Source organism: Ovis canadensis, chromosome 1 (genome assembly GCF_042477335.2).
Source record: "Ovis canadensis isolate MfBH-ARS-UI-01 breed Bighorn chromosome 1, ARS-UI_OviCan_v2, whole genome shotgun sequence".
NCBI lineage: Eukaryota > Metazoa > Chordata > Mammalia > Artiodactyla > Bovidae > Ovis > Ovis canadensis.
The window spans coordinates 168617368-168632041 of record NC_091245.1 but is presented as its reverse complement, the minus strand read 5'-3'; the positions used below and the strand labels follow the sequence as shown (position 1 = coordinate 168632041).

General features: G+C 39.4%; 1 protein-coding gene across 50 annotated transcripts in view; it reads left to right on the top strand.

Annotated features, from left to right (window-relative positions):
* Positions 1-14674, top strand: part of ABI3BP (ABI family member 3 binding protein) — a 293247-nt gene that overhangs the window by 83309 nt on the left and 195264 nt on the right. For all 50 annotated transcript variants that reach the window (XM_069551792.1, XM_069551760.1, XM_069551701.1 and 47 more), the window contains exon 2: positions 1442-1621. In XM_069551792.1, coding sequence (XP_069407893.1) covers positions 1442-1621 — 180 coding nt within the window. The remainder of the gene's footprint in view (positions 1-1441; positions 1622-14674) is intronic.

Genomic DNA, 14674 nt, shown 5'->3' with positions numbered 1-14674 from the left:
GCTCTGAGGTGACCTAAGTGGGGAGGGAATCTAAAAAGAGTGCGTATGTCTGTGTGTAACTGATTCACATTGTGGTACAGCAGAAACTAATGTATGGTTGTAAACCAACAATGTTTGTTTTATATCCCACGACTGTACAGTGAGATTAAAGGACTATGTGGCTTCATAACAGTTCAGATTGAATTTTGTTGCCAAATTCGTTTGACATGAACTTACAAAAACTTAACAAAGCCTTTTTATGAATTTCTAAACTGTGGCTAAAAAGTTCTGGATGGACCTGATTAAGTAACCAATTACTGACCAATTACTGTGTATCAGCTTTAAGATAATGCCATTTGCACTAACCTTTGTCAGCAATCTGTCAAAGTAGACATCATTATCCATTATCCATAATTTATAAATCAGGAAACAAGAGAAGCGCAGGTTAGTGATCAGCCAGAGGCACCATGGCCAGTATGTGGCAGAAGTGGTTTGAACCCACTTCTGGCCCCAAAGACAAAAAACAGGGCTGTTTCCTTACTGTTTGGTCAAGACCTTTGGTTAGTATGACTGTCCCTGTTGCTTCATAGTTACAAAATAATAATAATACTGCCTTGAAAATATGGGGTTTCTCTCCTTACTTTGCAGTCTCTCAAGGGAAGTTCATCCAGTGATCATTTATAAAATAATGACACTCAGATGGATCTGGGCCCCCTTTCTGAGCATCACTCTTAATCACCTTACTGTTGGACGTTTCCATGTAGTTGTCTCACTGACCCAGCAATTAGTTCCAAACAGAACTAATCATCTTTTCTCTCTACCCTGCTTCTTTTAGAAAATCTACTCCACCATCTCAGTTATCCCTAAACCAAATCTTAAGTACATCCCTCCCTTTCCAACTCTATTAATCACCAAGTCCTTTGGGGTTACAGCTAGAGACCAGCACTGAGGGGCTGGGGATTTCAAAGTGTGGTAATTCAATTTACCAGTAAGAAATTTCAGATCCTTTTTACCAGACAGTACTTGGTATTCTGGTGGTGGTGGCTGAGTCAGTCATGTACAACTATCGCAACCCCACGGACTGTAGCCCGCCAGGTTCCTCTGTCCGTAGGATTCTCCAGGCAAGAATACTGGAGGGGGTTGCCATTTCCTCGTCCAGGGGATCTTCCCAACCCAGGGATCGAACCCTGGTCTCCAGCATTGCAGGCAGATTCTTTACCGACTGAGCCACCAGAGAAGCCCACTTTGTATTCTAGACTGTTTCATTTGTTATTGTCTGCTTATTTGGGTCTCAAAACTACCTGTGCTTTAGCTGTTTAGGTGGGTGCGCTGTTATCCTTAGTCGCTAGATATCACGCTTTCCAGTACCTACGCCTCTCGCCACTGACCTTTGCTCCAAATTTGTCTTGAGATGCTAAAGAGGTGAAGTAACAGCCACCGATATTTTCATTCCCATCTCCAGGTAAAAGGCCAAACCTGAAGGTCCACATCAACACCACAAGTGACTCCATCCTCTTGAAGTTCCTGCGTCCAAGTCCTAATGTAAAACTGGAAGGTTTTCTCCTGGGATATGGCAGTAACTTATCACCAAACCAGTACTTCCCTCTTCCTGCTGAAGGGAAATACACTGAGGCCATAGTCGGTAAGATGTTTGGGTTTCAGGCATAGAAAGAAGAGGTAACAGGTAATGCGTGTTACATGATACATAAATCCTGAAGCATCATTTTTTTTTCTATATCCTCAGTTGAACCAAATGCCATAAATACAAAACATTAAAATTCTTGTAACCCGTAGCACAATTCTTTACATCAAAAAGTATGTAATACTGCAGAAATAATCATTGCCCTTATACCTACAATTCCTGACCATATAACTAAGCTTGCATAGGGAAAAAATAGTTAAAATAACTGGGCTTAAATCTCTGTAACATAGCTTGTTTATGTGGATTAATTTTCCTTCCTGCTGTGTCTTTACTTTCTTCTGGTAGAAAATATCAACTTCAGCTTTCTGGGTGTCTCTGCATGACATGCTACCTTTGAAAAGAAAAGACAAAGCATTACTATTACATTAAACTTTAGAGTATTTCAGACAAAAGGTTAAAGCTTGTATTTGTGTTATAACATTTTAAATCTTTAAAAATATTTTAATCACATTAAATGTAATTTGAGGATGTGAGCACTGTCAAGCCTTCTCCAGATTTGCAAATGAAACATTTTAAAGGATAATTAAAAAAAAAAAAAAAGGAATCCTCAATTTAGAATGCTGTCAAAGTCTTCCTGAACAGACTAAGATTAGGTTTGTATTTTGTTCTACTGCTACAATTATTGCTAAATAGCTTTTCCATAGACTTTGAAGTTTAATCCTGTAATATGAATTACTATATACCAGATCTATATGCAGCGAAGTTAAAGATCAATCAGTTTTTCCCAAGAGCTCTTTCTCACAGAGAGGTTCTCATAGATAAGTCTCTCTTGTACTTTAAAAATTAGGCAAGAGAGTAACATTATTAGCTATAAATGCCTATGCTAAATTTTGCACAAGATAAGCACGTTAAAAGCAAACACATCAGTTTGTTACCCCACAAAATTTGAGAATTAGGCCCTTTGACAAGGGTAAAAACATTAATCTTGATCATATAAACCATAAGGAATTTGAAAATTTGCAAATATTCCTTCAACATATTCACTCTTTACTATTAATATAAAAAGTGGCTGGGAGCTATACATGTATTCCTATACAAACAGAAACAGATATACTGTCCCTTTATTTATTGAGCATTAGAAATAACATTTTATTTATCATAATTTTTATCCTTAGTTATATAGATTGAAAATTTGGTTAATAATACACATCCTTATGAGGCAAAAGGCATCCTATCTTAAAGTGACAGAAGTCAGATTGCTAATGAAAAATATATGTAGAAAACTATAAAGAAAATTTCTAGCACAAATATTTCAAGCTTTTATTTATTCAATAATGAGGGATGGTCAAGTGGAATAGGTACCCTTTTATTTGTTTCAACTCTTAAAACTTCTTATTATGAAAAAATTCAAACATTTAAGAAGAAAGAAACCTATAATGACTCTTGCGTATAATGTTGCAACTTGAATATTGTCACTCTTTTGCTCATCTCTTTCCATGTATTCCTCATATTTGCTCATATAGGTATTTTAAAGCATAGCTAAATATTATATTTGTATAGTCTTTAAGCACTTCAATGTGCATCTCTAACAGATAAAGATATTTTTAATAATGTCTTACTTTTATCATATTATAACAATAACCTGATTATATTGTTTTATGCCTAGTCCATATTTAAAGTTCTCTGGTCATCTTTAAAAATGCCCTCTTTGAGCTGTTTCTTTTTTTAATCAGGATCCTATATGGCCTACATGTTAGGTTTGACTGTTACCATATCATAAGTCTCTTTTATTGTATAACAGCCCTCTCTCCCTTCTCTCTTTAAATGTCATTGATTTGCTGGAGAAATTTGATTATATATTCTGGTCCACATTCTGTATTTACCTGGCTGCTTCCATGTATTTTTGAACTGGTTCCTCTATCCTGGTATTTCCTGTGAAAGCTATTTTGATTTGGAGGCTGTATTAGATTTGGGTTAAGCATTCTCAGAAAAGAATACATTATAGGTGGTATTATTTCCTAACAACTCACAAAAGAGGTATATAATGGCTGGTGTCATACTTAGTAATGTTAATACTGTTTGTTATGTTTAGGTGACCTCAGCCTGACCCTGCCATTATAAAATTCATCATCAAATTTACACTTAATGGTTTTAGCATCTATTGATGGTCAAGGCCCAGGTCCATTGTTTTATACAGAGGTTGTAAAGTGACAATTTTACATTTTAGAAAGAATCTAATTCTATAATTCCTTTTGCATTTTTTAACTGAAATTCTATATTAAAGAAGAATTTTCTTTTATTTACTTTTTCACTTTCCTTATACAGTGTTTAGGAAATACAAGACAAATTCTCATTGTAATAAATTGATGCCTGGAAATCTGCAATGTTGACCAATGATACTGTTGTTTGTTTTATAATCAGTAAGAATGCATTAGTTATTTTTATTGATTTGTAAGATATTTAACAATTTTTAATCATTATTTCACTTATCCATCCCTTACAGTTATTCTCAGTGTCATTTAAATATGGTTGATTGTTTAACCTTGGTTCACTATTAAACTGTGAACTTTTAAAGTTAATGTCTTTTTCTTTGGTTATTCATACCAGAATGACCTACATTGAGTAGACAGGCAATAAATATTTGTGGCACTGAAATCTGAACAGAGTCAAGTCTGTGTAGCATATTTAGGCTGGAGGAGGCTATGAGAGACTGTCTAGTCTAGGCTCCTGTCATCGGGCTAGTACATAACTAAGCCATCCAGGTATATAAAACATCACTGTGTTTCTTAAAGATCTTTAAGCATAGTGATTCCCAAACTTCTCCTGGAAGGCTATTCTAAGCAGCATTTTAAAAACTCTTAATTTATCCTTTAGATTGATATGTTCTTTTCGTTTATTTTCTTTCTCTTCTAGTATGCTGGTGGAAGAGGAAAAAACATTCTTAGATTTTACTTTTCCATATTTCTTTATGCCAAGGAATCTGTGTGCTTCTGTTTTTATTACTTTGAAACAGACTTGCATTTCTGAATTAAATGTTATTATCTGGTTGCTTAAGTTGCTTATAGTCTTTTTTTTAATGATTATGGTTCTATTAATGGCTCATAAATGGTTAAGTATCTGCATACTAGTTTTCAACTGCCACTGTAACAAATTACCACAAACTTGGGTGGCTTAAAACATCACAGATTAATTACGTTATATTTATGTAAGGTACATCTACCTGGGAGTAGTGACTTCTGATGTGAAGCACTGTTGGGAAACTCTTTAGATATTTTTTTGTCTCTTTCTACAGCTGGCAAATGAATTCTTTCCCATCCTAGTAGTAGTAGCGCAGTATTAGTCGTGTCCAACTCTTTGCGACCCCATGGATGTAACCTGCCAGGCTCCTCTGCCCATGAAATTCTCCAGGCAAGAATACTGGAGTGGGTTACCATTCCCTTCTCCAGTGGATCTTCTCGACCCAGGGATCAAACCTGGGTCTCCAGCATTACAGGCAGATTCTTTACCATCTGAGCCACCAGGGAAGCCTTTGCAGAAGAGGTTTCTGGCACCGTCTGCCAGGTCAGTGGTGGATTCATGTATTTTGTGGACAGTTAAGGAACATCTGGGCTTTCCAAGTGGCAAAGAACCCATTTGCCAAAGCAGGAGATGTAAGAGACTTGGGTTTGATCCCTGGGTTGGGGAGATCCCCTGGGGGAGGACATGGCAACCCACTCCAGTAATCTTGCCTGGAGAATCCCATGGACAGAGGAGCCTGGTGGGCTGCAGCCCATGGGGTTACAAAGAGACGGCCATGACTGAGCACATGCACAGTTCTATATGTGAGAAGCCCAACGTGGGTCTCTCTTGGCTAAAGTCAAGGTTGTGGCAAGGGCTGCATTCCCTTCTGGAGGCTCTGAAGGGAAAATCTGTTTCTGTTTTTGCAGTTTCTAGAGGGGCCCACATTCCTTTTCTACCTTTAAATCTAAAAATATGATACAAATGAATACATAAACAAAACAGAAACAGATTCACAGAAACAGAGAACAAACTAGTGGTTTGTTCCCTATTAGTGGGGGGGGTGGGGGGGGAGTCCCGTGGACTGCCAGGAGATCCAACCAGTCCATTCTGAAGGAGATTAGCCCTGGGTGTTCTTTGGAAGGAATGATGCTGAAGCTGAAACTCCAGTACTTTGGCCACCTCATGCAAAGAGCTGACTCATTAGAAAAGACTCTGATGCTGGGAGGGATTGGGGGCAGGAGGAAAAGGGGACGACAGAGGATGAGATGGCTGGATGGCATCACTGACTCGATGGACGTGAATTTGAGTGAACTCTGGGAGTTGTTGATGGACAGGGAGGCCTGGCGTGCTGCAATTCATGGGGTCGCAAAGAGTCGGACACGACTGAGCGACTGAACTGAATTGAACTGAGTGGTTACCAATAGGGAAAGGGAATGGGGAAGGGGCAAGGAATTAGGAGATACAAACTATTATGTATAAAATAGAAAAGCAACAAATATGTATTATACAGCAAGGGAAGTATAACCATCATATTATAATAACTTTTAATGGAGTATAATGTTTAAAAATACTGAATTACTATGCTGTACACTTGAAACTAATATAATATTCTAAATCTACTACAATTAAAAAAATCCAGCAACATTGGGTCAAGCATTGCTCACACCACATTGCTCTGATCTCTTTGGCTTCCTTCCACTTTTAAGGATCCTTATGATTATATTGAGCCCACCTGGATAATCTAGGCTACTCTCCATATTTTAAATGGATCTACATTCTTCATTGTACCTGCAACCCTAATTCTCCTTTATCATGTAACCTAAGATATTCACAGGTTCTGGAGAGGAGGATGTGGGCAATCCTGGAGGGCCATTATTCTCCATGGCACAAACTGTATGTTTGAAATTTGTGTCTCTATTCCCTTTCTGCTACCAGTTTAGGGTATGATCTTTCGCAATTCTGCTCATCTGTAAAACAGTAATGAAGTCTATTTTTCACAGATGTGCTGTGGGCGTGTTAGTAAATTCATGATCATAAAGAGATGAGTTGAAATCCCTTGGGTGCAAGTTGCACGAGCAAAGAATTTTTATTTCTTTGTGTAAAAAAAGCACCACTTACATCCCTTCTTCTTACTTTATTCTGTAAGAGGATAGTAGTATTTCCTCAGTTGCACCAAACTATACCCAAACATTGTAACTTACTTGTTTTCAAAACAAATATTACATGCCATTTTGTCTGCCCCATTCCACTTCTTGAAGTGTTTAAGATCTCACCACTGAAATGAGAAATTGTTGATTTTTCAGAAATATTGAAGCTAACATTGAATGATATGTGGACTAAATAATCATTTTAACCATTTCTACTTTTATTTTAATATGTATCTAGTATTGACAGAGGTATTTTCAAAGTAATGTTCTGCTCTTATATGTAAAACTAAAAAACATAAAAAAATATTCCCTTTTGCTATTTATGAAACTTCTGTAAAACTTGTACTGTTGTAGGATCTTCTAAGATTTTTGTAGACTAATTGGAGCAGAAGAAAAAGGAGTATTTTCCCAGATGAATATTAATAACTATTACTGGCTTTGAGTCTTGCAATGATGTGGTAAAACATGATTCTCATATAATAGATCTGAGGTTCCCATATCCTTTTTTCCCACATCATCAATGCTCTCATTCTGGCTTACATATCCAGTTTTCGCTTTGTTACTTTTGTGTTCAGCTGTTGGTAATTTTGCAAATGTCCAAAAATGAGAATTTTTTGACGTTGAATCTTTATAGACTCATACTTTATAATGTTCTCTTGACCTCTGAAAATATGTTAATCAGTGTCAGCTGGCAAGGAAAAAGTTATATTCCATCAATCTTGAAGAGCAGGTTAAGGAGTTATTTTAGTATCCTTACTGCAAAAAATGAAAAGCTTAAATTGGAAAAAAAAAATCACATATTTATCACTACTAGGAATTCTGATTAAAGGATTTCTTTCAACTAGGTGTTAGGACTCCAAAAGGATCTGAGGGCAAATTTCTTAACCCCCGCTATTCTCACAGCTGCTAACCCTTACATTAACTGCCCTAAAGAGAATGCGCTTTTCATGCTCAGACTCACAGTCTTGCCTGTATCCCCTCAGAGTTATTCCTGCGCCAGGGTGCATGTGCTAAGACGCTCTGCCTTGGAAGGAGCCTGCATCAAAATGCTAACATCTGCATTTAAGAAAAGATCCTCCTGTGGCTGGAGAGGCACCATGATTTGGGGAAAGAATAGGTATGTTTTCAGTGAGACAGACCAGGGTTCAAACTTAACCCAGTTACTTACTATGGAGTAGTTCTGGGTAGGCCACTTAACTTGTCTCAGTCAGTTCATTTTTTTCATCTATAAAATACGTTATGAATACTTCAGAATTGGTGATGGACAGGGAAGCCTGGGGTGCTGCAAATTCATGGGGTTGCAAAAAGTCAGACACGACTGAGCAACTGAACTGAACATAAAGAGGAGGTATGTTTTATAATTGTTTATAATTGTCGGTTGCTGTTATAACAAACTGAGTGGTCTTGGATAATTTACTTAACCTGTTTGAGCTTTGTGTAAGATCTCTGGGGAAGATTGCTTTAGCAGACTGTCAGTGACTTAAAAGAAGTAACCATACTCATCCATTTAACTGCAACTAAGTGTTTCCTTGGAAGGGATAAATCCCCAAATGGAGAAACACAATAGGCAGCAAAATCTAAGACTCAGAACACTTGGAGCACACGTGACTGTCTTCCATAGTCAGGTCATCTTTTAGTCATTACTGGGGGGAGTTCCTATTCAGTGACTTTGAGTAGAGTCCTCAGGTAACTCTCAAGAGTTTCACAACTGTGGCCTCTTAAGGAGAAGGTAAATCCTCACAAGATACAGTTGAAAGGATTTGGTATTCCAAGATTTCAATTTTCTAATCTGTCTTACTCTAAGAAAGCAATTTTAAGCAGGAAAGTAGAAAGAATTTTGACCTGTCTTACTAAATATAGATCAAATTAAGAGCCGAACCCTGTTTCATTTACTTTAACTGATGGTAGTTTTATCTTAAGTTCAGGTCAAAATTTAACCATCAGTTCCTTATTTTGACATTTCTTTCTTGCTTTTATTTCACTGGGGAAATTTTTGTTTAAGTTTTTGAATAAAATTTATTTACAGTGGTTCAGGTATGAATATCAATTATATGTTTATATGTATAATTTATATTCCTGTAGATATTAACACCCTTACAAGTTTTACCCTTAATTTTTACATTTGTATAGAAAGCAAAAACAAATGCACAATTTTCTGTCATCATTGCAACCATTAGAACTTCAGTTGTCTTTTTTTCTCTGTATAAAAATACTAGCATGTGGTCTATTCATTTTTATGGAAGTGGGATGAAATACAAACTAATAGAGATTGCTACTATTCATTATATGGAAGGATAAATACTACCTAATGGCAGAAAGTGCAGAGGAACTAAAAAGCCTCTTGATGAAAGTAAGAGGAGAGTGAAAAAGTTGGCTTAAAGCTCAACGTTCAGAAAATGAAGATCATGGCATGTGGTCCCATCACTCCATGGGAAATAGATGGGGAAACAGTGGAAATAGTGTCAGACTTTATTTTCTGGGGCTCCAAAATCACTGCAGATGGTGACTGCAGCCATGAAATTAAAAGACACTTACTCCTTGGAAGAAAAGTTATGACCAACCTAGATAGTATATTCAAAAGCAGAGACATTACTTTGCCGACTAAGGTCCGTCTAGTCAGTTCAGTTCAGTCGTGTCCGACTCTGCGACCCCATGAATCGCAGCACGCCAGGCCTCCCTGTCCATCACCATCTCCCGGGGTTCACTCAGACTCACGTCCATCAAGTCCATGATGCCATCCAGCCATCTCATCCTCGGTCGTCCTCTTCTCCTCCTGCTCCTAATCCCTCCCAGCATCAGAGTCTTTTCTAATGAGTAGTCATGTATGGAAGTGAGAGCTGGACTGTGAAGAAGGCTGAGCACCGAAGAACTGATGCTTTCGAACTGTGGTGTTGGAGAAGACTCTTGAGAGTCCCTTGGACTGCAAGGAGATCCAATCAGTCCATTCTAAAGGAGATCAACCATGGGATTTCTTTGGAAGGAATGATGCTAAAGTTGAAACTCCAGTATTTTGGCCACCTCATGTGAAGAGTTGACTCATTGGAAAAGACTCTGATGCTGGGAGGGATTCAGGGCAGGAGGAGAAGGCGACAACAGAGGATGAGATGGCTGGATGGCATCACTGACTCAATGGACGCAACTCTGTGTGAACTCCGGGAGTTGGTGATGGACAGGGAGGCCTGGCATGTTGCGATTCATGGGGTCACAGAGAGTCGGATACGACTAAGCAACTGAACTGAACTGGAACTGAACTGAATGACAAAAAAGAAGTGAATATTTATTGTGAAAAGTGCGATCAGAAAGTTGATGGTGGATTCACTGAAGAAAAGTAGCTGGAGTTTGAAAATAACTGAAGGAACTATTTAAGGACTTAATTAAGCTGAAAAATAGCTAGTGAAAGGAGCAAGGTAAACTAACCAGAGGAAAAGATACACTGTCTGTCATTGAAACCAGCTCAGTTCCTATCTTCTCTGGCAGAATCCTTAGAGAGTTAGCAAGAAACTTGAGCAGAGAGCACGGAATAGCAACAGCAGTGAATACAAGATAGTCCCAAAATGCAGATGAGGGATATGATAGCTGTGGAGGAGTAGGTATTAGTGTCCTTTGTTACACATAAGGAAACTGAATCTCTAAGAGCTTCAAGTAAACTTCCAAATGTGTCAAAGCTGGTAAATGGCACCAGTGTTTGAACTCAGGAAGTCTGGTTTGAGAACCTGAGCTCTGAAGCACTGTAATTTTATGTTGTTCTACAGTGGAAAGTCTACATAAGAACCTGATTTGTTTCTTCTATAATGCTCTTTATTTATTAGAATGTTCTTTAAACAGTAAGGGCTTCCCTGATGGCTCAGACATTAACGAATCTGCCTGTAATGCAGGAGACGAAGGTTCGATCCCTGGGGCAGGATGATACCCTGTAGAAGGAAATGGCAACCCACTCCAGTATTCTTGTCTGGAGAATTCCATGGACATGGAAAGGAACCTGGCAGTCTACAGTCCATGGTGTCACAAAGAGTTGGACACAACTGAGCAGCTAACACTGTCAACAGTAAGCAGAAAGGTCTTGCGTCATGGAAGGAGCCATTAGATCCTTAAGGCTCATTAAGATTTAAATGAGTTAACATCTGTGAAGCAGTTGCTATGTCCACAAAACTTGTTCTTTTCTACCCATTCCACTGCCACCATCACCATCTTTGTTTAGTGAGTTGCCCATCTGTGAAGCCCTACTGCCCTACTCTCTACAAGGCCATATCTGTCCAAGGAAGTCAATATTTTTGTCTCTCTCCATGAATATCCTAGAGGTTAAGCATTCTCTTTGACCATTATTCTTAATAAACTATTTGTTTTTATTCTGGGGAGTCTTGTCTATTCCCAGACTCTTCCCAAATAAAAAATTCTGAAGAGGTAAGAACACTGGAAGCCTCAGATTTCTTTTTTCACATCCAGTGTTGTCATAATTTAGAAGCACAGTGAATGAATGAATGGGTGAGAGGAAAGGGAGAGACCCAGGAATCTGAAATAGCTATGGGTCTCATTTAGATGGGTTTTCTCTTTTGTTTAAACTGTTTTCAAAACGTCGTCTAATTCTCATTTGGTTCTTTCTCTGGAAATGATTTTTACCACTGGGAAGTATTTGGCTTTAAATCGTCAAGATTAACCCAGATTTTTCATTAAAACAATAGGAATCTCAGAATCACTTGATTTTCCTCCAGGGTGCAAAATTTAGCAGAATTTGAGTAAGCTTCAAAGGGGAATTTTTAAGAGGTTGGCCTAGTGGGTACCAATTTCTTAATAAATTTTATGGCACCACCAAAATAATTCACCATAAGTTCATACCAGAAAAGCCTTGTTTGATAATAGATGCCCATTTCACCTGTTTTGATAAAGATAACATCTTTCCAAGGTTCTGTTTTTTCTATTGGATTCAGTGTTTCCATGGTCTTCCTGGCCTCACCAAACAGTAGATAAACTGTCTCCAAAGTTATCTTTTCCTGGAAATACAATAAAAGAAACTTAATATTCCAATATAAAGCACAATTTTTTCCCAATGTATTGCATAATGCACTGAGACCAAAATCTAACTTTTACTTAGTTTATTCTTAATTATATCTAGAAGGGTTCTGCAAAAGAGCTTATGGCCCTTTGGCATGAGTCAAAGGTATGCACTGTCCAAGACTTATTGCAAAAGGCTTGTTGATAAGAAGTGGATTTAATTAGAAAGACAGCTGCTAATAGGGTAAATTAGCAGGTTATCTGGAAGAGATACAAGATAATATTTAGACTTTATAATTTATTTTTCCATATTTTCCATTATAAATTCCATCTCAAAACCAAAGACTACCATCAAATCCTAATTTCCTAACTACTCCCGTTATTTCTTCAACATTTTACTTTCCCAGGACACAACGCTGTCTGTCACATACCTGTCTTGTCTGAAGCACTATGCTGTGAATATCAGCATTTAGTCACATTCCGGTCTAGGTTGTTCCAGTTTCATTATTTTGCTTTTGTTTGCACTAGTCATATTTTAGCAGCTAACTAGTGAGTTGCTCAGGGTGAGAGCTGACCGTCATCATCCCCACGTACTCCATGATCAGGGTCAGTAGGTCCGTGGATGTAACAGCTGACTATCCAGAGTCTGCTGGGAGTTTGCTGGGCAAGTCTCCCAGTTAACACAGTGAACTCTCTTTGCCTAGGGTAGAAATCTCTAGGAGAAAAAAGAAATTATTCAACTGGCTTACAGTGTTGACTCTGCCCTATTTCTCAGACCAGCTTATGGCTTACATCTGCTGTTGTGGCTTAATTATTAATAGTGCTCCCGTTTCTTTCAAAAGTGTCCCAGTTTAGTTGAAAAGTTATAGCTTAGTACACATGTGGGTGAAAGCCTTGACCTCATAGCATCATCCCCCAGTCTTTCATTGCCTGATTCCAAGCTAACAGTTCTGCCTTTTCTCTACCACTGGGGATACTCCTCAAGAGGAAGATATTCCCCCAGACTGGCATTCATTTCATTTATCAGGCTGAGTGCACAGTAGCTGCTCACCAAATGCTGGATTGGAAGTTCTCACCAACCCATGAGCTTATACTGTAATGTCATTGGGGAGCTACAATGTGTTGGGCTGAGGGCTTTACAGAAAGGGTCATTGACTCCTCACTGCAGCCCCTTGATGCAGGTACTATTAGCATCCTCTTCTTCCCATTGAAGCGTAAATCCCTGAGAAGTGAAGAAAGCCACGTGTGGCAGGCTGGCTTCAGAACCCCTGCATTTGACTACCATGCCATACTGCCTTCCCCCACGGCATTTAAGTATTCTGTGACTTTTGAACTCTATGTACAAACTCATCTCCTGGGAATTATTCCTGACCCCTCACCCCCACATGATGATGCTGACTAGAATATTTGGGAAGAAAGAAGACACCTTGCTGATTTGATGGCCCTGGCTTCCATCTGATAGTGAATGTGACCTAGTTTTGTTATTTGAAAGGACAATATCCAAGTAAAGTTGTGATTATTCAGTCATATTTCCTGTAGAGATGATATTAGCGAAGTGATGAATTCACTGGAAAGTGTGTGTGTGCAGGCTGTCTATCAGGGGCAAGTCCTTGCCAAACATTAAATGAGTTCACAGACAACACCCTACACTAAATTTCTCTGTGGGGTGCACCTATAAAGCACAGGCAAGGAAAAAACTACTGGAGATGAAGTCAGCAATGTTAATGTCTAACAGGTCTCTAAACTGGGAAAGGATGCGTGCTGGCTGTGGTGGCAAATGGTACGAGAAATGGTTTAAGTATTTGTTTCCAGTGTCAGGGTGAGAATTTGTCAGAGCTTGCAAGTGAGGCAGGGTTAGCCTGGGATGGGAGCTGAATGAGCAGCCCCAGATGGGAAGCTGTGGCGACAGGAAATGCAGGACTGCCTGGTCCATCCAGGCTGTGGTGGGAATTGGGGGGCAGGGGGAGGGGAGACCTGGCTTTCCAGGCATGTGACCAGTGGACTCAGAGGAGCCCTGCACTGAAGGTTAGTGCTTTGCTGTCATGGAAATTTTCGTAGGTTTACCTTTTGTTTGATTTTATCAGTCAGGTGGGATGGGACAATGGAATGTGTGCCCAGGGCTTGGGGCCTGGGCTCTTCTCTTGCCTCCTACTCCCTCTCCTAATTTGGTTCTCAGCTACCTGGTCCCCCTGCAGCCCTGCCTCTTCCTGACTCCACTTAGCAACTACTGCTGCCTCCGCCTTCTTCGGGCACTTGGGTGTGGATGTGGGGCTTGGTGGACACCCTCTCTTGGTGACATCTGGCAGGGCGGGCTGGCAACAGTCCTGGCTGGCAGTGCCACAGTACATCAGCAGGTGCTTTCACTTCTGTCAGCTTCTTTCCTACCCTCATTCAGGTACATGGTCTGTCCGAGGACTGAGGTTACAGTCCCTTGGGGTCTGTGGGTTCCAATGGCAGCCCTTCAGGAAGAGGAGATTGGCTTCCTTGCCCTGGGGGCTGAGTCGGGGCGGGGGGAGGGGAGGGTGGTAGTAAGGTGCTCTGATGCCGAGGCTGCCTCTGGTTGGAAAGGATCCCAGGCAGTCAAGAGAGAGGGGATAGGGGAGGTGAGGGTCTGCCCTCCTTTGCCGAGCAACATTAAATAACCAATAAATACCATGAACGGTCGAGGCAGAGTATATGAAAGAAAGGAAATGTTTTATATTTCGGTGTATTTAATGTCTTTAACAGGGAGTCCTACCTTTTGATTTTGCATTGAATGGGGCCATAAAGTATATAGTCAACTCTGGGCAAAGTATATATTTTCAATAGCTTTGCCTCCCCAAACTAGCAGGAAAACTGGCAGAAAGTTTCCAGGAATGTCTTCCATATTGAAGTATGTCTTTGAAATGCTCCTCTGTTTGGAAAAAGGGTGCATCTT